At 48.2% G+C, this 25841-nt stretch overlaps 1 protein-coding gene and 1 pseudogene across 2 annotated transcripts in view; both read right to left on the bottom strand.

Annotated features, from left to right (window-relative positions):
- Positions 1–25841, bottom strand: part of TPST2 (tyrosylprotein sulfotransferase 2) — a 48875-nt gene that overhangs the window by 1094 nt on the left and 21940 nt on the right. The window contains exons 2-5 of one of the 2 annotated variants that reach the window (XM_016129669.2): positions 10337–11242; positions 7101–7299; positions 4622–4672; positions 1661–1709 (exon numbers count right to left, since the gene is read on the bottom strand). In XM_016129669.2, the coding sequence (XP_015985155.2) occupies positions 1668–1709; positions 4622–4672; positions 7101–7299; positions 10337–11178 (1134 nt within the window). In that variant the 5' untranslated portion in view covers positions 11179–11242 and the 3' untranslated portion in view covers positions 1661–1667. Of the gene's footprint in view, positions 1–1660; positions 1710–4621; positions 4673–4744; positions 4864–7100; positions 7300–10336; positions 11243–25841 lie in introns of those variants that run through there. The other variant, XM_036220757.1, reaches the window with a different exon arrangement.
- On the bottom strand, positions 8048–8166 carry LOC118603619 (annotated as a pseudogene).

The raw sequence follows: 25841 nt of genomic DNA, 5'->3' as shown, positions 1-25841 counted from the left end.
GCCTTTCATGCTACATATTCTTACCTTTTGTCTGCTACATACTCTTATCTTTTCTCACTGTATGCCCATGTTATAGGAAAATGGGTAAACAAAGTCTTTAAACTATAATTCACAGAAACTAAGAATGACAAATGAACCGGATTCCCCAGACACTCAGGGCTTTCGTTCTTGTCCTGGTGTTCTGTCTTTGCTTTTCCCCTTCTCTAATAAATGTTTCTTTTGACTAACTTTGGAGGGAGTTTGAATTCTTTCTTGCGCTCAGCAAAGAACCCTTTAGGATCTCAGTGCAGGGCTTGAGCTCCCCCCAAACTCAGGTGGAGCCCTGTCCTGCATCACCAGGGATCAGCTAAAGCTCCCTGTATATGGTTTCTTGTTCAAATGGGGTTTAAACAGTGAACCGAGAGGTATATCTGGCTTTTGTCAGCAAGAATATTCAAGATTCTACTAACGGATTTGTAGGTAGAGCAAGGGGAATAGAGTAAAGGAGAAACATGGAGAACACTTGTTTCCATGTGAGGTTCCCCCCCCCCCCCGGAATTAAATAGAACTTCAGGATCTCAGCAAGACTCAAGATGGGAAGGCTGAAAATGACAGGGGCTGAGTGTCACCAGCCTTGTAGGTTGGTGCCAAGTGGATTTCAAGAAAAATGAAAAAAACATGCTGATTATTTAAAAATAAGGAGACTAAAAATAAAGTCTCGGCTAGAAGCTCTGTTCCTGTCTAAAATACTAGGGAAAATACCAATGTAAGTTGGTTCTGACCCCTCTGTAAGCCCAAATTTCCTTGTGCCTGATAAGGGTGGGGGGGGGCATAAGGAAGTGAGCTCACTCACTGGACCCTTAACTCCAGCGCCTGCGACCACAAAATGGACCCAGCACTCCCACATGGGCCAGCTCACTTCCTCTCAAGGCCACCCTTGTTGGTGACACTGGAGAAGCCCCATTCTCCAGATGTGGAAAATGGAGGCTGAGATGAGTCAAACCCAAAGCCAGTTCTTACATCTTTGACTTCAAGTTCAGAAGCTGTTCTATCCCTTAGCCAAAATATGGATGGATAAATATACACTTAAAATTGTTCCTTAAAAGCAAATTCTGGGGGGAGATGACTTTTGGGGGAATTCTGCCATTGGGTGGCTCTGTGGTCTTGGGCGAGTCAAAGCCCTTCGCTGGGCTTTGGTTTTCTCTTCCATAAAATGGGACAATCAGGTCACCTGCTTCCTAGGGATGCTGAGAGTTAAATGAGAAACACAGGAGGAGCACTGGGCCCAATGCCACAGGGGCTTATTCTTAGACCAGAACTGCTTGTGGCTATTGTTAGAACATTAATTGCTCTGGGCCAAACCCGATGTTGTTTACTGAACTGACAGCATTCCATGCAAAAATGGTTCTAGAATCCCTCAACATACTGGTCCTCTGAGCCCCCTCTCTCATACCAGATAAACCTTCATCCCCTGCCCCCACCCCTGTCCAGAGCTAGGAGACTAAGCCTTGATTCTATAAATAGCTCCCCAGCCAATCACCATGGAAACCTCCCAGAGGGCTGGGTCAGCCCACCTTGATGGACACTCTTCCCCAGGGAGGCTCTGGAAAGACAAGCTTTTCGAAAAGTGGATTCTGGGCTCAGAAGTGGCGGGCGCCCCCAGCGAAGTCTGCAGGCCTACCTGGAAATCATGAGCTTCCCAAGTGGGAGGAGGTGCTGTTCTGGTTCACCTGGAAAAAGACAATATACAAAGAAAGGGGTTATGACCAAGTGTGGGTGCTAGGGTCTCGCTGCTCTGATGTTTATCCCTCAGCATCAGTGCATCGGGCACACTCGTGCACTCGCTCGTTGAATATTTACTGCACACCCACTATGTGCCAGGTGCTGGGGATATGTGAACATGACAGATCCAGTCCTATTCTCATGCAGTTCACATTCCAATACAGTGAGAGACTGTTAAACACATAGGCAAGATAATATCAACTCCGGGCAACACAGTTGATTGACGTGTGTGACTGTTGGGACTACTTCACATAGGGTGGTTAGGGATGACATTTAAGCTGCAGTGCAATGTCCTGGGTTCCTGGAACACAGTTCTTAAAACATGTGGGATCTCCAAGCAGCTTCTGTATGCTAATGGGATCACTGGCGGCAGGGTGCCACTAGAAAGCTTCAGCATGGCGGCAGCTGGTTACCAGAAAAACCAAGGCATGATTAAAGGGCTGGAAATTTCGACCCCACACCCCTCAGCCTCTGGGGAAGGGAGAGAGGCTGAGGATTGAATGAGTAACCAATGGCCAAACGATTGAATCCATCATGCTTACTTCATGAAACCTCCATAAAAACTGCTAAGTGACAGGTTTGGAGAATTTCCGAGCTGGTGAACACATCGAAGTGCTGTGGGGAGAGGCGGGGGGTGGGGGAAGGGGAGGTTCATGCACCCAGAGCACGGGAGCCCCGCCCCTTCCCCCATACCTCACCCAATGCATCTCTTCCATTTAGCTGTTCCTAAATTGTACCCTTTATAATAACCTGGTGACCTGGGAAATAAAGTGTTTACTTGAGTCTTGTAAGCTGTTCCAGCGAATTATCAAACCTGGGGCATGGAGGTCATGGGAACCCCCAAATGTGCAGATGGCTGGGCAGAAGTGTGGGTAGCGTGGGCACCCCACTGGAGCTGGCATCTGAAGTGCGGGCAGCCTTGTGGGAATGTGCCCTTAACCTGCAGAGTCTGATGCTATCTCTGGGAGTCAGCGTCAGAATTGAACTGAATTCTTTTATTTGACGCCCAGCTGGTGTCCAGAGAGTCAGAGAATTGGTTGTTGGTGTTGGAAAATCCCCCATAAACCAAAATCTAAAAGATGAAAACGAGGCCCGACATGCAAAGATCTGGGTGGAAGAGCATCCCCAAAGGGGGAACAGCAATGACCTGGAAGGGGAAGGGTGTTTGGAGCCTGCTTTGCATTAGTCGTCATTCTAACGTGTGAGCTGCTTTGTTCTGCTGGCTTAATATTTCTCCATATTTCGGGTTTCATAATTACCATCTTGGATGGCTATAAAGGCTTCTGTAGAATGTGTGTGCCATCATTTACTAAACTGTTAACTGTTAACCTAAGATGGTTTCCAGTTTTTGCAATATCCTGAGCACAGTGGAGGACAGTGGAGGGGGTGGGGGAGGGGAAAGCTGGGGTCTGGCGTGCAGGGCAGCTCGTCAGAGGGTGGGAGTGCCCATGATGGCAGAGAACATGCCATTCCTTTGAATTTTGTTTCTTACACAGCAAAAAATCTGCCTCAGGCCAGCTGGATGTCTTGAACACGCCCTACACTGCAGGGGACTGTCAACGGGTCCAAAGCTTTTGTGAAACAATTTTAGCCTTGTAGTTCGAAAAGTCTTAAAAAAGATCTGAACCATTCTACCCACTGATCTTACTTCTTAAAAATGTATTTTAAGGAAATGATTCAATGGAGCCCTCCCACCTTCGCCCCACAGAGGAAAGTCAAAATCAGGGTGATGATGTGCACATGACATCATTTGGGGTATTTCCAAAAGCAGAAAATGATCTTAGGGCAACAGTCAAATGGCGGCACATGAAAATAATGTGTTCCAGAGAATACCGCGTAGCTGGCTATCCAAAATGGCAATAGTGAAACCACAAGATGGAAAAACATTAAGAAAGCAAACAAAGCAGCTCATACATTGGAATTGCCATGAAAGCAAAAATGCTCATCTGGGTGGGCAAAAAGGCAATATGCAAAAATGAAAAGAGCTTCGAATCGTGGATAATTCTTCTCATCTCCACTTCTGTCGTTCTTGTTACATCATCTCTTTGGTTAAAAGAGATGATAAATTACTCCTAATTCTGGCGACATTTTTCCACAGTGGCTAAGGATAGGTCTCTGGTCTCACAAAGGGAGTGTGAACCTCGCCCCAAAGAACAGAGATGTGCACAAAAACTGTGTTCCCCAGGCAATCGGACTTCATGAATTTGAGAATTAAAATGGGGATTGGCACTGGGTGGCCTGCCCTTTATTTGCCAAATTAAATAACACACACACGCCCATTAAAACTACTAATTTTAACACTACCACTTCGCTTAAAAGGGAGTGCTTTAACAGTAAGAGGAGGACAGCTGTAATGCTGATGAAGGGGTAGTTCTTCTTGACATGCTCCATGGATCGCCTCCCAGAGATAAGGGACATACCCAGGATGCGTGAGCAGCACAGCCATGGGTGTGTGCACAGGGATGCTAAAGGGTATCACGTCTGCATCTGCACATATACCTACATCACATGGCCCTCGTGTTTCATTTTTTGGTAGACTGAAGAAAATGTTATGCTGGGTCATGTTTGAGAATTGCTGCTTTAAATAAAACTGAATTTAGGGCTAAAGACAGAAAATTCCCACCAAGGCCCTCGAGCAAGGAGATAGTTGAAGGAAGGGGCTCAGGCAGAAGAGCTGCTGAGACTTGGCCCCAGCTAGATCAGACACTTATAGAGTCTCTGGCCCAACTCCCATCTCCACTCAATTTTCTGACAGGGAAACTATCATCCATATTAGAGAAGTGAAGTGTCTGAGGGCTTGCGGCAAGCTAGTGGTATGACCAGATAAACAAAACTCGGAAATTCCTGTGGGGTTTCTAACCTGAAAATATCCTTTCAGATTGGCTGGTGTTTTATAGTCTCCTTTCAAAACCTAGGAAACAGAAAAGAAATATCAATGATTATCATGAAAATGATCAAAAAATAAAATTTAGTCCATTACCTCCACATCCACTTACCCTCCCTCCCTCCCATCTATCCATCCATCCGTCCGTCCGTCCGTCCGTCCAGATGATCCACAATAATAAAGACGAGTAAGCAAGAACATATCAACCACAGGAAGTGCTACAAAGAAAGTAAAACAAAAGGATGTGATCAGGGGTGCCCAGAGGGCTTCTTTTGAGTGTATGATTAAAAAAAAAAAAAGTCTTGGAACAGGTGATCTTCGAACTGAGACTTCAATGACAAGGAAAACTCGCCAGGCTAACCTGCAAACCATCTGTATAACTCAAAAATTTTCCAGTAGCCACATTTAAAAAAAAGTGAATCAGGTAAAATTAATTCTAGTAGCACCTTTTATTTAACCTGGCATAGCTAAGATATTACTGTAACATGTAATCAATATAAAAATGATTAATGAGAAATTGTTCATACATCTTTGTGTACTACGACTTCAAAATCCAGTATTTCACACATGCAGCACCTCTGAATTCAGACTAGTCACATTTCACTGGTCACAGCTCAATGCCCACATCGCAAAGTTAGTGGCTAGTGGCCATAATGGATGGTGCAGGTGGAGAGTGTAAACAATTTCATTAACACTGGGGTCCTTTCAGAGTTTACTGTACCCCAGGGTTTATTACAGGAACAATGAGTGTCTACAGAATACAGAGACAGACAGACAGACACACACACACACACACACACACACACACACACACACACAGCTTTCAATGAGGGGACTTATCTTTGTAGTAATAGCAATACCACTATGAAGACTAAACAAGTGACAAGCCTTTGACACTTGCCAAGACTTGTGGAACCCTCAGGGAGGGCACCTCTTTGGAAGAAAACTAGAGACATCTTCCATTTTAAACACACAACAGAGCTCCAGAGAGTTGATTTTAATCATCCGTGCTCTTCGGAATTTTTTATACCACACACAAAATCGGGCCTTGCTCCAGGAGCTTCTGACCCACAGTCTGGGGTAAGCCAGGGGCCTCTGTAAAGAAACTTCAGGGAGCTGCTGCTGAGCCCCTGGCTGAGAACGTGGGGTAAGGAGAGCCCCGCCTGGTGGTGCTGTGGTTTTCATCCCGCTCCCATTGCTGTTCATGAGAGGCACATGGGAGGATGGATTTCAAGATCATTTCAAGGAGAGTTCTTCTTTCTAATCCAGTTAATTAATTTTTTATTGTGAAACATAACGTGCATACAGAAAAGGAGACAAAACGCATAAGTATAAAGAATAACTAGAGTTAAATAATAAAAATTAATAAATGACAATATTTATAATAGAAATAATAAACGGATAAAAATAAACCACATCCAGTTTGCCAACATCCACACTGTCAGTGTGGTCTGGGCATCTACACGGGCTCTCTGCAGATTCTCATAAATAGATGTTTGTAAAGTCCACTGATGTCATGGGAAGAGGAAGTGATGAGACTCACAGATGGGCTTATAGCTCAATCACAAGGGCAGGGCCCCCAAAGCTCAATGTTTGTAAATTCTCTGTTAAAAAGACAGCCTGCACATGTCGGAGAGGTGTAAACGACTTGTTAGCACCAAACGGAGTCTTTCTCCTGGAGTCAATGAAGGATTAGAGGAGACTTGAGAAAGGAATAACTTTCTTTTTCTTTGTGGTTCAATAAAAGGAACTGTGTACTTTCTATAATCGGCACCGTAATTAAAATGCTGAGCTTGGCTTAAATTAAGACTCTGGGTTTTAATAGTGTAAGAACTAAAAGGCCCTTCCTCAGACCTGGGTCCCTTTTTCAAATATTTCATTAACTTAGTGTCTCTAGGGAAGTGAGAACACAGCACCCAAAGTAAACTCAAAGCTGTTACAGTAACATGTAAATAAGACCATGAATTAGCCTTTTATGATTTCAAAACATCTTGTCAAGATTTCCCTTGACTACCCTAACTAAGGAGAACTTAAAAAGTAACTTAAATTGCCCATAACTCATAAGTGACTGAGAAATCAACAGTGAATCTTATGCAAGCATTAAAGGGACCAATGGTTGATTTGTACCCAGTCTCAACATAGAGTTGAAAGGCTTTATAAACATCAAACAGCTGGGGAAACAGGGGGGAAATGGTAAATAAGAGTAGAGAAATTAAATGAAATTAGTGTGCAAATAGGCCTGCTATTAGATGCTAGGGAGAGAGAGGCTACCAGTTGGCTCTGAGCTTCCTTGTGGCCCAAGCAAAAATGGAAATACAAGCAGTCATAGGATCCCCTATGTCCATAAGATAGAAACAAACCAGCTGCTTAGCAATCTAGAGACTGTTTTCTCAGCAGGAGCTTGCATCCCTGCCATCGCCTAAGGGCATGCCTCCACATGTGCCCATGCACTCACCCGGTGTGTGTTGTTGACAACGATGGGGTCAGGGTTGCCGTAGTTGGGTGGGTTTGCATAGGGGTCATAGCCGAGCCGAGCCAGCATGGGAGCAATCTGGGCCATGTCCCTCACCACGTCCCCAGGGATGTGACCGGTCCACTTGGAGAGTGCTTCCAGGTTCACAGGCTTGATGACCTGGTCTGTGGATCGCTCAATCCTAGAGAGAGAGGACAGGTTGGATGGGGCCCAGGCAGACTCCCTACTCAGTCACTCTGGGGCAACAGGAAAGGTTGGAGAGACCTGGCCCTCAGCCAGCTATGCCCCCATCAACTGGGAGACTACGGGCGGGTCATTTGGCCTCATCTTACCTCTGTACAATAGGGATTGGAGCATGTGGTGGGAAGCCAGAAGAAAGTATTAGGCAGGACACACAATTGGGCTTAAATTCTACTTCCCTATCATCTCTTACTTTTTAAAACTAAGTTTTTATTTATGTGACTAAGATGAATAATTTTTTCTTGAGCAATAATTAGAAAACGCTACTTGTAAGCTAAGAGTCCCTGTGGTCACAACTCCCTGTCTGTCAGCTCCCTATAGGGACCCAGTCTTTGCATTCTGGAGCGCATCCTTTAAATCCTTTATCTATGCTTTAAATTAGAGTGGCTAAGAGCAGACTCAGGAGCCAGTCTGTCTGGGTTCAAACAGCAGCTGTACCAACACCAGCTGTGTGGCCTTGGGAGAGTTACTGTACCTCTCTGAGCCTCAGTTTTCTCATCTATTAATGGGAATAATGACAGCACCCACCTCATTGGGCTGTTCTGGCAAGTGAATGAGTTAATAATAGAAGAGTATATGGTACATTGTAAGGCCCCCCTTTTTTTTTTTTTTAGGTGAGGCAACCCTTGGTTGACCTCACAGATTGCAAGGACCTTGTTAGCTAACAATCCCTTATTTTTTATTTTTTATACCTACAGCACCTGGTCTTCCTAATTGGTCTCCCATCCAAGTCCTAACCAGGGTTGACCCTGCTTAGCTTCTGAGATCAGATGGGATCAGGCATGTTCAGGGTGGCATGGCCGTAGCCTGTTATGTCTTAGTGTTACCTTTTTCTCTCTCCCTCTCCCACAAACATACACACAGAAAGTCTGTGGTTTTGTCTGTAGTTCTAAAACAGAAACTATATGCTCTATTTATTGGAAACTATTTTTTTCTACTCAACACTGCCTTCTTTTTCCAGCTGTGTAGTATTCTTCTGTTGCTTATTTTTCAATTCTCCTAAAGACAGACACTTCTGTTGTTTTCAAATTTTTGCTGTTACAATGAAACGCCATCATCTTAAACACAGTTCCTTACATTCCCCTATAACAGGCTTATTCAGCCATCAGAATCGTGGAGATTCTACCAGTTTGCGGGCCTTCCATGATGGAGGGTGGGGAATTCCTAGGCTGGAGGGTCTATTTCCAGATGCTTCCATCCCAATAAGAGGTAACTTGGAGAAGAACAGATACAAAAAGATGTAGCAAAAGACAGACAGGATGGGGAGAGAGCAGGGGAGGGTGAAGGGGTGTGGACTGGTGGGAAGAGCATGGATTTGAAGTCTGCAGACCTGGATTTAAGTCTCAACTCCAGTCGGTGTGTCAAAGATCTTAAATATGTACTTGGCCTTTGCTACAACCCTTCTATTTCCGGGGCTTTGTGGATAGAAATAACACAGACACAACCCAGAACATGAATGTGAGAAAAGCTTGATATGAGTCAATAAAACTAGAAATAACCACAGTGTCTAAAAATAGGGGATATTAAACATGGTGATCTGTGTAGTGGATTATTATGCAGCCATCCAAAATGACATCACAGAGAAGTGTTGGGGGCCATGGGCAAGTGGTCCCAAATACAAAGTGGAAAAAGGTTACAGAGGAAAATGTTTTATCAGTGTTCCCTGATAAAGGTCCAACAGGCCGTATGTCAAAATCTGAGTCATGGAATTATGGATTGTTTTCTTTTCTTGTTTACTGTGTTTTCCCACTTCCCTGCAATAAAGATGTATTCCTTTGGCAATATGGTGTTTTGCCATGAGAATTTACAAAACCCCAGCTCCAGCACCAACCGGCTAGGGTACTCAGCACATGGGCACTTCACTCACTGCTCAGAAAGAGCTGCTGTAACCCCCCAGCTCCACTCAGGAGCTTTTGGGAATGGAGCCTGACAGGGTCCAGCCGTGAAGAAAATGGGGAGGCGCATCCTGGGAAGGACTGCTCTTTCTCTAGGATCTCCAGGATGCTCCAACCTGGCACAGAGATAGCACACTTTGACCCTGCGCTTTCTTCCCAAAGGAGGAAGGAAGAGAACAAGGGACAGAAGGAGAATGGGAGGAGGGGAAGTTCTGGACATGGAGAGCATGAGAGAGGACAGGCTCTGGAGTCCTTCACACCTGGGCTTAAGTCTCGGCACCACGCTTTGCCAGCTGTGTGGCCCCAGGGCCAGTAACTCCTCTCTCAGATTCAGTTTCTTCATCAATAAAATAGGATAAGTGAAGTTCCTGTGTCTTCCAGTTGCTGTGGTGATTAAAGGAATGATGTTTGTTGGGGGCTTAACTCAGTGCTTGCCACATAGCAGGCACTCATTAAATGGTAGTGAGGTTGCGGATGACGAGTATTCCAATAAAAGCAATATCAACACTAACAATGATAACAATAATAACTGATAGTAGCCCCTAACATGTATTACCCTATTTGATGCTGATAGGTATCTATCTATAAGGTAGATGGATCATAGCCCCATGTTACAGATAAGGAAATGGAGGCACTGAGGGGTTCAGCCAGTTGCTCAAGGTCACACAGCTAGGAAGTCGCAGAGATGGGATTTGAATCCAGACAGCCTGGTTCCAGAATTCATGTTCTTAACCTTTACCCACTACAGCCTTACTACGAAGCATATTCAAAGTTTGCTGATTTTGTCAGAAAAGAGAAAAGCGACTGCCCCCCTTTTTTTGGATAATGAAGATGAGCCACAGAGAGGTACAGTGATTTGCTCAACGCCACAGAATTATGAGTTGGGAGATCCGGTTCAAGGCCCTGTTCCTGACCAGCCCTCTTCTCAGATCTTCTCCACTACAACAGAGGCAGCTGAGACTCAGAGAGGCACAGTGACTTGCCCAAGGCCACACAGCTCGGAGAGGCAGAGACCATCTTCCCACCTAGTGCCTCTGGCTCCAGGACTAGGGGTCTAGGTGGAGCATCGGGGGCTCCACTCACTTGGATAAGGAGACGCCACCAGGCTTGCCAATGAGGTCCTCATGGTGCAGGACAGCATCGCTCCAGGCGATGCCAAGGAAGTCGAGAATGAGCTTGAGGGAACGCCTGGGGTGCAGCACCAGCTGCTCGTAGTACACAGGCAGGCACTTGTCCTTGCCCACCTCCATGCACTGGGCGTACATCACCTCGATGGCCTTGTTCCACTTGGTGAGGCAGTCACGGTAGCTGCTGAGGTCGAAGCCTGCAATGGTGACCTTGCGCGTGATCATAGAGTGCACAGAGGCCCGGCCGTCCCGTACCATCAGCAGGAACTTGGAGTTAGGGAATAGGCGCGACAGGTAGACCGAGGACTTGAGGGTGAAGGGGTCCTTGTTGCAGAGCACACGGGCAGGCTCTCCGTGCTTGGCGATCACCTCCAGGATGAAGGCCTGCATGGCGGCGTCCAGCACCTCATCTGTCACGCCGGCCTCGTCCAGACGCAGCTTCTCACGGCCCGACTTGGACCAGGCCTGGCGCATAGCCAGCACGCGGGGGATGATGCGGGTCTCCTCCCCACAGCGCACCTCGGGGTGGGCATCCAGCATGGCACGCATCAGTGTGGTGCCGCTGCGGGGCACGCCACCCACGAAGATGAGCGGCATGGCCTTGCCATAACGGTACTCCACGTGGTCCATGCCCGTCATCACCAAGTCCTCCTGCTCTGGTCGCATGGCCCACCGGGGGCTCCGCGGACCCTCCAGCACTGCCCGGCACTCCAGCACCTGCTGCCCCAGGTGAACCGCCAGTACCAGGGCCAGGGCACAGCCGGCTGCCAGCAGCGCCCTCCGCACCGACAGGCGCATAGTGGGCCTGGGGTGGGGGGCCTGCTTCAGCGACAGGTCAATGGGAGGCCCGCCGGACTCACATCTGAGGAAAGAGAAGGGTACACGTGGTCAGGGAGCCCTTTGCCATACAGACCCCAATGACAGCAAACGTGAGGATGCGGACAGTCACAGCAGAGCACTCGCTCACCAAACCGGGCACTTCATCTATCTTAACACATGAGATCTTCCAACCACCCTCGGGGTAGGTGCTATTCTCACCCCAGAGGATGCTGGAGCCAGACGGCCTAGGTTCAAATCTCTTTTCGCCATTTCCTAGCTGTGGGATCTTGCTCAGTTCCTTCATCTCTCAATGCCTCAGTTGCCTCATCTTATCAATGGACAGAGTAGTAATTACTTTTAAACTGATTATCAAAATGTGGACAATAATAATGTCAGACTCCAGCAGCACGTCATTTCACAAGGACACGGATTTTGCTTGTTTTGCTCACGGCTGTCTCCCCAGCTCCTAGCACAGTGCCTGGTACCTGCTAGGTGCTCAATAAATATTTATGGACTATGTCTTGGCTGAATGAGCAGGGCCTGGTACAGAGTTAGTGCTATGAGAGAGGAGGAAACTGAGGTATGGCAAGGTTGCTCACAGGCACCTAACTGGAAAGTAGTCAAGCCAGAGTCTGAGATTCAGACAGATCACGGCCAGCCAGCTCTGGAGTCTGCTCTAAATGACCACACTCTGCAGCTGTAGGAGCTGTTTTTCAGGAGAAGGTGCAGAATATCCTGGTCTGGGTTTCTTCTCAAATCCCCACCCATTCATCCCATCTTCATTCATTAAATACTTATGAAACACGAAAAGGTGCCAGACACTGTGCTCAGGGCTGGGGACATGAGACAGCCAGGCCTCTGGCCTCAGGGAGCTTATGTCCTAGTCGAGGATGTAAACGGTATACATGCTACGGCAGGCTGTGGTAACAACCTGCAAAGAAATGAGCTGAACGCTATGAGAGGGACCAAGCAGAGAGGGCCTCTCGGAGGAGGTGACATTCGAGCCAAGACCTAAATGAGGAGGAGCTGGCCATGTGAAGATGTGTAGGAAGGGTGCTCCAGGCAGAGGGCACAGAGAGCGCAACGATTCGAGATGGAGGAGAGTGTGGGGTGTTCAGGAACCTGAGAGGAGACTGCTGGGGCTGGAGGGGAGGGAGCGGGAAGACAGGAGGTAGCTGCAAGGCAAGGGGACAGGGGAAGGATACGGACTTACTCTAGGGGCAGCCCCTGGGGAAAGGTCCTGTAGGCGAGCATAGAGGTAGGCAGGTCAGCCTGGAGGCTCCTGCTGGTGTCCCAGGAAACCTCAGGGATACTGAGACTATGGGGGTGACACTGGAACCAACGGAAAGGATGACTCAGGACATGATTATGACCCTGAGCCTATGTTCTCAACCCTCCCAGGCACCGCTAATAAAGATGATTAGACTTTAGTGATAAGTCTATAGATAGGAACTTGTTTGAAAAGTAGGGCCCACCCAGCCCAGCTACCCCTTTCTCTGGTCACCTCAAATGACAGATCTCCTCCCTAGTTTATCCTTAAGGTTCTTCGATTTTACAACTGCTGTCCAGTACAGAAAATGCAGCCTCAGACACTGGACGGACACTCAGCCAACCTCTAATCACCCCAGGCCTTCTCTGCCTTGCTGTTGCTCTGTTTCTGAGACTTTGCTTCCTCTCCCATCTCCTTCCAGAATCAAAGTGAGGGCCCGAGGTCTCTGGGCCTTCAGAGAGTAAGGCAGGCTTGGTTTGAATCCCAACTCTGCCACTTCCTGTGTGGCTGTGTGAGCTTGGGCAACAGACTTCACTTCTCTGAGCCCCATCTGTAAAATGGGCTTATGAGTGTCAATGTCAAAAGTTAATCATGAATATTAAATGACCCTCTTAAGAACTTAAGAATGCACCTGGAAGGTCGGGAGCATTTGAAAGATTTCAACCATGATTACTGGCTATTCATTTATTCTAACATTTACTGAGCACCTACTGTTTCTGGGAGTTGGACTATGGAGCTAAAAGATATAGCCTCAGCCCCCACGTCCATGCACACCGTGAGTCCACACCTGCGAGGGAGTGATGGGTTCTACTGAGTAGGTGAGGGAAGGCTTCCTACAGGAGGCAGCCCTCGTCCCGAGTTCTGAACAGTGGACAGATGGAGTTTGGAACAGCCAGGTGGAGGAGAGAGGAAGGTGTTCCTGGCAAAGGGAACAGCCAGCAGCCTAGGGAAGAGTGAAGGGCCTGGAGGGAAGGAAGTGTGAAGACGGTATTCCTCTTCAGACATGTGGTGCAGCCAAAACCACCAAAGGACCTGGTTTGCAGCTGGACCAATCCACCCGTAAGGGCCTGGGCTCCCCAGGGCTCCTTAGTCAGCAGCAAATGGAAAATAAACACCAGAGCCAAGGGAACACAACAGTCTCGGGCCTGGGGTTGAAACTGCTGAGGGGCCATGGCATTTCCTGGCCATGTGGCTTTGGGAGAGTCACTTCCTCCAGCTAAGCCACAGTTTCCTCAGCTGCAAAGAAAGGTGGGTCCACTGACCTCAAAGGGCTGCTGGGAGGGTTCTAGAAGTGACTGGCAAAGATGAGTCTTCTGGGACAGATGGAGTTTGGCCTCTCTGAACGGGGGAAAATAGCTAGAGAACCTCTCCTCATAAGCTGGCTGCTGGCAAGATCTGAAGGCTGGCTTGAGAAGCAAAAGCAGGGCGACTTGGCAGCTGAGAACCCGCAAAGCAGAAGGCAGCTTCCTGGCCACCCAGAGCCAGGGACCCAGAGCTATTCTAGGAGGGGCCAGAGAGCCCAGCCCAGGAACCCGGGCCTGCCCTCCATCCCACTACCCTGTTGGACCCTGTCAAGGGAGATGTCCTGACATCCTGGCAGTGAGAAGGCTGGGTAAGAGCCTTGGACTTGGAGCCCTTAAAGCCCAGGTTCAAATACTGCCTTTGACACTTGCCAGCTGGTGATCTGGACAAGGGACTTCACCATTCGGAGTTTCTATTTTCTCCTCCGAAAATAAAAAAGGGATAATAATAACCTTTTCTCAGAGAGCTATTATAAGGTTCAGGAACTTGTGTGTGAAGTGCTGAGTGAGCAGAGAGAGCACACCAAAAACACTAGCACTGGTAAAATGGGACGCAGACGGTTTGGATTCTGGCCTTGAATCTGCTTGGGAACTCTGGGGTAAGAGACCCTGCCCGCTCTGGGACTCGGCCTTCTTTATTCTATCACCAGGAGAATCAGCTTCCTAAGAGACATGGAGGAGCACAGGCCTGCCCTCCCCATGCTGCTGAGATCCAGCTTTGTCTAGCACCAGATTTCTAACAGACAGAATGCTGCATGGAGCGGGGTGGTGGGGGGGGGGGGCGGGGAAGGTGGGACAGGTGGGGGGTTTGCTTGGCTGCCCAATAATGGAGACTCGGCGTGTGCAGGTGGCTGTGCCTAGGGCTGTCTCAGAAGGAGCCAGGCCTCTGGGGCTCTTTGGGCTGCACTTAACTTCACTGGGCACTCTCATCTCTGGGCTCCACCCCTAGTGACCACTTGCCAAGGCTGTCCACTGACTGACCTCTGTAGAGCAGAGGAGATGGGTAGGTGCTGTAGAGGGGCTGGGCCCCTTCAGATAGGCAGAGGGGGATGTCAGGCTCCCCAAGGGCAAAAAATAGTGTTTTTGGGAGCGAGTACTCTGGAAGACAAGCTGTACTACAGGGGGAGACCATCTCAGCCCATGATGTCACAGCTGGGGTCTGAACGCAAATGGTCTCAGGCAGAGAAGCATGAGCTGAGATCTGAGCGAAGGCACTGTGGAGCCCTTGGGTCTCTGCCAGCACATTTTACTGATGGGGCAATTGAGGCTGAGGGGAACTCACTTCACGGAATCACATTTTGAGTCTGAGGCTCAGCGTGCCCCCTCTTGGTCCCATTCCAGGAGGCAGGCTGGTTAAGAACACAGTTCTTGGATGACCTGCTGACTACATAGACTGTCACTCCTCTGAGCCTCAGTTTTCCCATTCTATAAAATGGGCTGTTGAAAAGTTTTGACAAGATAATAGCAAGTACTCGAAAACCTCAGCTATTATTTTATTTGTTCCACAATGAAAATGAGCTAGGTATAGGCTGTTGCTACATTTCCCTGTCCTCTCTTCTTTCCTAGTCCCTGACTCCTTGCTTCTACCTAGTTTTTTTTTTTTTTTTTGATCCCTGAAACACCAGCTCAATTAGTACATCTAAATCCAGATGGTAAAGGGTTTCCAGGTGTTACCAAAGCAACCAGGCCCCTGCCCCGCCTCCAAACTACAGAATACATAGGCCTGGCACTCCTGGGACATGGGTGGCCAATGATGGGAGACTTGCCTCTTGGAATAAATAAGAACAATTAAGGACCAGGCACTTGAAGCTCTTCCAGAGGCAAGATGGCTTGAGCCCAGCTTCCCTTGAGCGGCCCTTGAAATGCCAGAGAGCTCGGCCTTTCAGGCCAAAGGCACAAGGCTGTCAGAGCCTTTAGTCACTTAGGACTTTGCATCCAAAGTGAAGCACTAGCCACTCGTAGGTATTTAAATTTAAAGTAAAATTAACGAAAATTTAAAATTCACCCCCTCACTTGCACTGGCCACGTTTCAAGTGTCCAGTCATATGGTGGCCAGTAGCTACTGTACTAACAGTGCAGATCTGAATGCGGTGGGCGAACTGGCCCTTGGCCTGTTTTTGTCTGGCCTGCCAGATGAGAATGGCTTTTAAATATTTTTTTAAGATAAAGAGAGGAGAACGAGAGGGAGGGGAGAAGAAGGGGGAGAGAAAGGGAAGAAAAGCATCAACACAAACCCTATGTGCTGCACAAAACCTGCAATATTTACTCTCTGGACATTTACAGTTTGCGGACTCCTGGCCTAGAACGGTCCCATCATTTGTACATAGTTCTGTTGGACGGCGCTGACTTAGAAGACAAATGAGAAGCATGGGGGTGGGGATGAGAGAGCCCTCCTTTCCTTATAGGAGGAATATCAGCATTTATTATTCACCACTGTGTGTTCAACACCAGGCCAAGGGCTTTCCATGCCCTACCTCGTTTTATCCTCTGGTAAGAGGGTGAGTGAGGGCCCTGGCTCTCCAATTTATGGATGATATGGACCCATGTGGGTGCCAGGTAAGCATAACTTTGTCAAAAAAGTGAACACCAAATCAACCGAACCAACCAGCAAGTGCATACCACAGGTTAAAAAAAAAGAAAGAAAAAAGACAAGAAGGAAAAAGACTCAAAATGCCACCGGGGGTGGTATTCTGGTGGCAGGTGATAACATTTTTCTCCTGAAAACATACTTTCGTGGTATCATTGTATTGTCTTTCTATGTAATCATCAAACTAGTATTTTTAAAAAAATTTTATATGGCAGGGATAGTAGGGAGCTAGGCTGCTTGGGCTCAAATCCTAGCTCTATTGGCTACCGGCTGTGTGACCTTAACAAGTCACTTACTCTCTCTGAGCCTCAGTTTCCTTGTCTATAAAATGGGGATGATTAACACTGCCTCATAGAAAGCGCACATGTGGCACCTGCGCCCTTGAAATGTGGCCATTGTGAACAAGGACCTAGCCTCACAGAAGCACTGGAAGGTGCCAATAAGTCAGAGCATGTTAGAATAGCACCTGGCGCACAGTGAGTGCTATTTACATGTTGGCTTTCGTTTTCTAATTTCATCCTCAGTAGAAACTTTTAAGGTGGAGATGTTTATCTCCATCTGATAATATGGAGATTGAAGCTCTGAGGGTTGAAGTAGTTATCAGAAGTCCACAACTAGTAAGAAGAAAAGCCAGGTTCCAAACCTGGCTCTGCCCCAAGATGATGTCCCGCGCATTGCATGGCGGCTCATGAAATGGGGGCAGCAGGAGGGGATGGGAGGAGGCTTTGCTCGTTCCTTCCATTGCCCAGCTGGCTGCTCTGAATGACCGCTGGAAGCAAGGGGTTGGGGGGAGGGCTGATCAGTCTTTGAGATCTCTTTAGACCCAGATTCATTCATTCTGCAAATGTTTACTGAGCGCCTACTGTGTGCTCGGTACTGATCGAGATGCTCTGACACACCAGGGATAGCAGACACAGGCCCCCGCCCTCATGGAGCAAGGAAATCAGCATATGACACAGTAAGTACATCTGTCATAGATGCTTGGGAGGAAATGCCCATGGTGGGATGGAGAACTGTGCCAGTGCGGGTCATAGAAAGAGGTCACCTTTACACTGAGACCACATTGATTTGGGTTCAAATTCGTTTGAACTTTCTAACTCAGCATTTCTCCACGCTCAGTAGTAGATCAAGAGGTTCCCAAGAAAAGGGAGGGGTGCTGGAGGACACACTGCCAGCTAAGGTGGCAGGTCACTGCACTTACAGAGTGGCCTTGGAGGGGTGCCCAGTGCCCATGTGCTGGAGCTCAGCCATCAGCCCTGCGAGCCCTTCTAGTGAGAACCAGCTCCCAAACATTCCGTCGCCATGGCCCCCTGCTGACCTCACCAACCCTAGCCCCAACCCTCCAGTGCTGAGTTGGGGAGACCAAGGCTCTCTCTGGAAGGGCCCCTGGGGAACAGATGCCTCTGACCCATTCCAGCAGGAAGCCAGCCAAGAAAAGCCTGCCAGAGTCCATAGGGCAAGAGAAAAATAATTCCGCTGTTCTGGAGGTGGCTTGAGCATTAAAGTGCATGGAGTAGTTCAGGAGGGATGAAGAGAAGTCAGGCCAGCACACTGCCTTAAAAATGAGGTCTGATTTATTGAGCACTATTATATGTGAGGTACTGAGCTAAGGATTTTGTACACGTCATTGAATTTTGTCTTCACACTGCCCCCTGCCCCCGCCATTACCCTATTTCACTCTCCCTTAATTAACTATCCATTTATTGAGGCTCAAAGAGGTGAGATCACCTGCCCAAGGCCACACAGCTGGTAAGTAGGAAGCCAGGAGGAAAATCTGAGTCTTTCTCCGCCTCTCTCTCTGTAGCCCATGCTCCTAGATCCAGGATCTCTCTCTTCTGACTTGCTTTGCATTTTTTACCTAAACCAACCAAGGCAGCACCTGCCCCCCATGCTGCCTGCCCCACCTCCTGCTCAGAAGTCCAGCTCAGCACTGTTAGGCACAAGTTGAGGGTGGCAGGTAATGAGGCCCAGGGTTACATCCCAGCTCCCCCACTCAGAGTCTGTGCGTCCCGGGTCAGTCTGGGACAGCTCTCTCTGCTTTCGTGTTCTCATCTGAGAAATGAGAATAACACCTGGAGGAAAGAATCATGTGGAACTCCATAACTTCCATCGGGCCTGGCACGGAGTCGACCTGCAAAAATGTTGGCACCGAGTATTACGATCACTGTCATCACAGCACAGGGATGGACACTGGAGGGGCACACGACCTGAGAAACGAGTGGCCTGGTGAGGTGCATCGGCACATTACTTCTATACAGGGCCAGAAAGCCCGTGACTTTGTCTTGTGGTCAGCGGTCTCCGGTGCAGTTATTCCACTCTGCCTTTGTAGCATGAGAGCAGCCCTAAGCGACACACGTACAAATGCGTGTGGCCAAGTTCCAAGAAAAGGCTGCTACTACCTATTGTCCTGCAGGCCATAGTCTGCCAAACCCCCTGGCCTGTGTGATGAAAAGACAAGTCCATGAAATGCAAATACAGTGAGCTGTGGTGAAGCCCAGCATATATTTGGGTTCTGGGCCCCATCTTAGAAGGGCCAGTAGAAGGATTCGTGTCCAGCCTTTGGTGGTTGAGAGAAAAATATACAACTCGGGAAAAAAATCAATAGTTGATTTTTTTTTCTTAAAAAAAGCAGCATCCATGTCTGGTCTACGATCAAATAAAGACTTAAAGAAAGAGACTTGTGTGGGCCTGGCACTGTAATGTACGTTTTGCCTCTAACAACAACCCTAGGTGGCAGACACTATTATTAGCTCCATTTGACAGCTGAGGCTCAGAGAGGTGAAGTGCTTAGCCCGAGGTCACACAGCTGGCTGAGCCTGAAGTAGAAGCTAGGTCTGTCTGGTACCAGAACCCAAGCTCTTAACCAAGCCCCCAAATCCTTACCCTTCCTAATACACAGATGGGGATGCTATTTGTCCAAGGTTATGTAGCTGCTCAGGGCAGTAACCAGCTCTAACTCCAGGAATCTGTCTCCCAGCCTTGCCCCTAGCACCTGGCACAGCCCCTGCTTTGGGCTTCCTGCTTGAGAACACCTGGGGCTCCTGCTGGGTTAAACAATTAAACAGGAAAGGCCCAGAGTGACCTTTTGGGAGTTGGGGCTTCCTGCACCTGCAGCACCCCACCCCCCACACAGGACTCTGTCTCCATTCCTCTGCCAAGAAACTGCCAAACATGAGGAAATGAGCACCGGAGTAGGAGTCCACAAATCTATCTTCCAGTCCTGCTTCTGCTGATAGCTGGCAATACAGCCCTGGGGGAAGAAGGGAGGTGTCACCTACTTCTCTGTGCCTCAGTTTCCTTGTCTGTGAAATGGGAATGCGAACAGCAGTAGTGAGGATTAACTAGATGAACTGATACGCAGCACTCGGAACAGAGCTTTGTTACTGTATCAATGTTCTTTCTTCCCTTTAGGATGTTCTTGAACTTCCCAGGGCATCAGAATCTCCTGAAATTGTTAAAAGACATATTCCAGGATCCTGGCCCCAGATAGTCCAGTTTGGAAGTCATGAGATGAAGCCCAGGGATCTACATGAATAAGTGTGGTCTCCTCCTCTCCTGCTATGGGAAATACTGCCTGGGGCACTGATTTCAGCATTCAAGGACTATTTCCAGGGCAACCACCCAGACCAGGCATGGGGAATGCAATGCTCATAGAGTGTTGGGGTCAAGAGCTGGACAAACTCAGAGGCAATCTGGGCCTCCTCCACTCTCCAGCTGTGTGTGACCTTGAGCCAGGGACTTCTCTCTCAGCCTCATTCGCCTCATCTCCGGAATAAAAATGCAAAACAGCACCTACCTGGCTAGTTGTTGTGAGGCTGGCACAGGGTGACACTAGCTACAATTACATACTGTTATTCCTTAGGTGACTCAGGCCTGCCTGTATGGAGTGTCACGGCAACAGACACAGGAGAGGCGGACAAGCCACAGAGAGGAGGGATGGATGCTGGGATGGCGGATGTGCAGGTGGCTGTGGGAGCACCCACCTACCTGTAGGGCATGATAGAGCAGCTCAGCGCCACACCTAATGGCCAGATGAATATCACTGCAGAAAGCATCCAGCACCATTGCTGACCTCCCTAAACAATCATGAGGCAGAAAGCTGCCCTCGGACCAGGCCGCAATAGGAAACAGACAGGGGAGGCGGCTGCCCACACTCACAGCAGTGGAGGGAGGCGTCAGGACTCGACCCCAAGCCTAATTGGTTCTTCCCTTCTTATGCTGGGGAACCCTTCGGCCATCTGGTGAAACCTGTGGGCCCCTTCCCAGAAGAGCGTTTTTAAGTGGTATAAAATGTGGAAGATTAAAAGGATACCAATTATAGTAAAATCTGGCTAACGACACTGATAAAAAATGCTGTGATATAGTAACCCATATGTTCCTTTATTAGAGCAATAAATAACAAGATGAGGGGCGAGCATCATAATGACTGCAATTTGCATGTAGTGATGAGAAATCTGTAGCAGCTGAAATATGATATAAAGATATATGTGGTTTCTCTTGGTGACCGGAGCCCAGCTGCTGCAATCTGTCACCTACATTGACCCCTATAAGAAGTATTAAATTGGGCCATTAAATCGGATGTCATTTTTTCCTGTTCTAATTCCTGGGCTCTGGAGGGCTATCCACAGACTATGGCTCCAGGGACCCAAGGAGCTGTACTCCCGCCTCAGGAGGGGCCTGGGCCCCCATGCCTGCCCATTCTCTCTCTCCATCATCGAAGACAAGAGTGCCAGGGGTTTATACCAGGGAAAGTTTGATGGCATATTCTGGAGCATGATATGTGTGTTCTGATTTTATTTAAGAAAATAAAAGCAAGAGATAATAGAACCATTATGAAAGAATCAAGATGTCCATTCACATTGACATAACATGCCAGGACATGACCCTGGACATGAACTCAAGTCAGAGTGGGTGGAGGACATTAGGGACTGGAGCGGAGTGACCTTGGCCCCAGGTACTGTACACATGGCCACAAAGGAAGCAGAACAAGGCGCTGCATCTCGGTCACCAGCAGTGGACGAGAAAATGTTTGGTGCAGTCAGCCAGCTTGGGTGTGCACCCGCCTGTGCTCCAGACCCCTAGCAGTGTCCTCTCCTCTCTGTGGGCCTCAGTTTCTCCATCTGTCAAATGGGGCCAACAATTCTTCCTAGTAAGGGTACTGAGAGGATTAAGTGAGATGGAGGCTTAACTGAGAAAGGGCCGTGGCTGTGGCTGACGCATTGCAGAGATTCGAGAAATATGTGTCTGATCCAAATCTGCTAGTTAGAAGTCAGCAACAGTGGGCAATAGGACAAGGAAGGAAGGTCCACAGGTGGCAGGCTGTGCCGGGCTCTGAAAGCTAAGTCAGGAGCCTGGGGTTATCCTGGGGGCAGTGGGACATTGTGAATGGGTTGGGGCCTGGGAGGGGACACAGGCTCTTTCTGGTGTAGGACAACTTAGAAGATGAGAGCAGCTGGGGGCTCAGTGAGAGCTGCTGGAGGATCCAGGGAGCCACCTCAAAGGAGAGGGGATGGCAGGGGAGAAGGGAGAAAGGCAAAGGAGCCGAATGTTCGGGCTGGAGGAGAAGGTGACATGGAGAGAGACTCCCACCTGATCTTCATGCCCGGTGAACAACTCACAGCCTTTCTCGGGTGGGTCTCGCTGGCCTCATCTGTCAAATGGGGAGATGCTGCTGTGAGAAGGAAGGAAAGGAGTGGCAGGCAGAGCTTAGCCGCCCCATGGAGAGCAAGGGGTTTGCCTGGGGGACCAGAGTGAAGAAGTAAGGCTCTGTCCTTGAGTGCAGAATTTTAGGGGATACCCAAAAAACTCAGTAATCGGGATCAACGATGTTTTAAGACAGTATTTTTAAATGAATGCCAAAAAACTACAATGAATGAAAAAATAAATTTTTAAATAGATGGGATAAATAACGGTGCTGTGCCAAGCTGCATTGGGCCTGAGGCAGAAGGAAAAATCAGTAATACTGGTCCTGTCCTTATTTAAAATTTTGCTATATTGTTCATCATGGATATTTTTGCATTGATTTAGATTTCTTTTTGGTAATAGCTTTATTGAGATATAATTCACACATCACACAATTCGCCTAAAGTGTACATTTCAACAGTTTTTAGTATATGCACCATCATAATCATGTTTAAAATGTTTTCATCACCCCCAATGAGAAACCAAGACCTTTAGCCATCACCCCCAATCTCCTCATTCCCACCCCTCCCCACCCCTGACAACCACTAATCTACTTTGTCTCTATGGATTTGGCTCTTCTGATTATTTCATATAAATGGACTAGCTTTTTTCATTTAGCATGTTTTCAAAGTTCATACATTGGTTTTGATTATTTTTAAATTTGTATTATGTTATTTATATTGATTACTGAGCTTTTTGGTGCTCCCTTAAATTTTGCACCTCAGGAACCCTAATCTTGGCCCTGCTGCCTAGGGCCCCTCTAGGCCAAATCCGGGTTTCTACAAACTACAAATCAATACATGGTTCTGTTCACACCAATACCCAGGATCCAGGGAGCTCGGGAACCCCCGGAACTGCAACTTCTGCTTTGAAGTGGGCATTTATTGAGCTCTAGCTGTATTTACCTCCCAGTCACTTCATTCCTTTTCCTCAGTCAAGGCATAGCCACCGAAGCAGGCACCAAGGCTGGGGGAAAGGCAGGGGACAGGAGTCAGGGGGCATGAATCATCTCTGCTGCTCCCTGTCTGGGCAGCTCTGGTCTAGACACTCAGCCTCTCTGGGCCTTGGTTTCCTCATCTGTTAAATGGAACATATGGGGAGCCCTTCTCACGGGCTGTTAACAGTCCCCTTGGGGAATTGTCACTTAACGATATAGGCGAATGCTCACTCGCTCTCAGCTGGCACAAAGCTAAAAACCTTGTGAGCATGGCACCATCTAATGCTCTCAGTTGCCCTGAGAGGAAGGTACATGATGTCCCATTTTACAGATGAGGAATCAGAGGCTCAGAGAAACTGGCAGGAGCCAGGCCAGGGTTCATATTGAGGTCTAACTCTAAAACGCAGGGTCTAAAGTGGAGCTGGCTTCATCTGTCTTGTTATGTGACAGGCTCTTCCACTCAAAGACTTCGCTATGGGTCCCTATGGGCTTAAAGGAGCACGATACACGTGAATAGCTCCCCAGGGGGCACAAAAGCTCACCTCTGGGAACCTCCAGGCTTCCCCCTGGCTGTCCTGAAAACCAGTGGGCATACCCCAGTCCTATCTTCATCCAAACCACACATCTCTTCCACATAAAGTTTAGTCGCCAAGTCTGCGGCCTTTGAGGGGAGGGAGGGGCCGGCCAGCCCAGGAAAAGGGGAAAGTGGGTTCCAATCCTTGTTGCTACCAAAGCACAGTGCAAGCAGAACACGTCTCTTTCCTCTCGGGCCTCAGTTTCCACACCACTGACTTCCGGAGAGAGGCTGAACTCTCTACCTCCCTCCCCTGCCCCACACTCAACTTCAATATCTAGAACTTTCTTTGATTTGACACCTGACTTGGCACCCTGTGTAGGATTTCACCTAAAAGAGGAGTTTGTGGTTAACATTTATAAAAATACAAAAGGTTTCAGTTTCCTCTTCCGTAAAATGAGGACGATTATAGCACCCACCTACTCAGGCTGCGAAGGTAATAATACATCCGAAATATTTAGAGAGGCCCTGGACGCATGCTAAGTCTCCAACATATGTGACCCAGGATGCCCCAACACTCCCAACTCTGAGACATTAGCTGCGAAGACGACCTTGGACAAGGCTCTTATCCTCTCTGAGCCTCAGCGTCCCCCCCTGAAGAGGGGATCTACTTTATAGGCTATTGAGAGGGCTCAACAGTTCAGGGTAACCACAGTGGGTAGCCTGGCGCCTGGCACCCTGGAAACTCTTAAGGAATAAAAGGCACTGTATCCAAGGTCCCCCAGGATCCAAAAGGAGAAGATTCAGCCACCCACACTCTGGAAGGCTAGCGAAACCGTCTGGCTAAGAGTCTAGATTTCATCCCGCACAGGCTCTGGCAAACTCTAGCAGGCAGGTGCCTCTCCTGCCCAGGAGAAGGGGCTGTTTCCAGCAGGAACACTCACCCTTTCTTTGTCCAAGGCTGCACACCCAGCTACCACAGACTATGGTGGTTTCTCCTAATTGGTCTTCCTTCATTGGTCAGCACCCAGCTCGCTAATCCGCCTCCAAGACACAGGGCCTCATGAGAACATGCAAGGTAAGGCACATGGCAGGGTGGCCAATGGGTAAACCCATGGGCGGAGGGCTCAGGAGGGGCTGGGCATGCGTCCACATTCAACTCTGCCAATGACAAGCCATGAGTCCTGGGACCGGCCTGTTTCCTCATCTGTAAAATGGGGCTGAACTGCCTGCCTCAGAAGGTTGCTGGGATGGCTGCCAAGTCAAGTGCTCAGGGCAGGACTCGGCAGGGGGTGGATTTCAGTAAATGCCAGGTATTTATTTACCATCATCTCTAATTAGATGTTCTCATTTAATATCCGTAGTACAACCATAACAGACCTGGATAAGACTGTAAAAAATATTCACTACTGAGAGACATGTTAGGTGAAATAGGGTTACCTGATCCCCTTCTGGTAAATATTTATGTAGGAAAAATACTCCAGAAAGATACGCCCTAAAAGGCTAACTGGAGCTTCATTTATTCCCTCCCCCACCCTGAATTCTCTATTTTATATTGAACATATACCAATGGTGTGATGCAAAATAATGAAATAGAAAAATAAAATCAAGGTGATTTATAGGTTTCTTACATAATTTTGAGACCTTGAGTCCTGGAATACAGAGCCAGCCTTGGAGAAAGCCTGGTGCAAGCCCAGAGAAGAGAGTCTGGCCAAGGTCACACAGAAAGGTCATGGAGCAACCAGGCCTGGCTCGGCTCTCCAGACACTCAGACCTGGGCTCTTCTCTACTGGCAACATGCTAGTTCATTCTCCCAGTAAGATTAGGTAGACTGGCCTCCTGGCTAAAAGTCTGGCTCTGGAGTCAGGTTGCAGATCTTGGCTGGGCTATGGCTATTTGTAAAATAAGAATCAGACCTATAGCAGTGTCATATGGCTTTTGTAAGAATTAAGTAAGATAATGCATGTAAAGCACTTAGTACAATGCCTAGCAAACAGTAGGTATTCTAATATTATTATTATTATCATCATCATCATCATCATCATTAGCATTTGGAATCTAGGTATATCAATGGAGACTCTTTTGTAGGACATTGAATGCTAATCCAGCAAGCACAGAAAGAAAATTTAGACTTCAGTACTAGGCAGCCACGGCAGGCGTTGGAGCAGGAAAGATGCATTCTGAAGCTGTCCGGGGCTGGTAGTCAGTGCCTACCTACAGGGATTGTCACTGCCCAGGGCCTCCATCCCGAGCTCCACATCTTTGTCAGTCTTCCCAGAGCTGCTGGGCCAAAACACAGCACAGCTTCTGCAGGCTACACCCCTGCCACTGCCAGCCTTGACCACTTCCTG

The sequence above is a fragment of the Rousettus aegyptiacus genome, unplaced genomic scaffold (genome assembly GCF_014176215.1).
Source record: "Rousettus aegyptiacus isolate mRouAeg1 unplaced genomic scaffold, mRouAeg1.p scaffold_m13_p_5, whole genome shotgun sequence".
NCBI lineage: Eukaryota > Metazoa > Chordata > Mammalia > Chiroptera > Pteropodidae > Rousettus > Rousettus aegyptiacus.
This window is presented reverse-complemented; position numbering and strand designations above follow the sequence as displayed.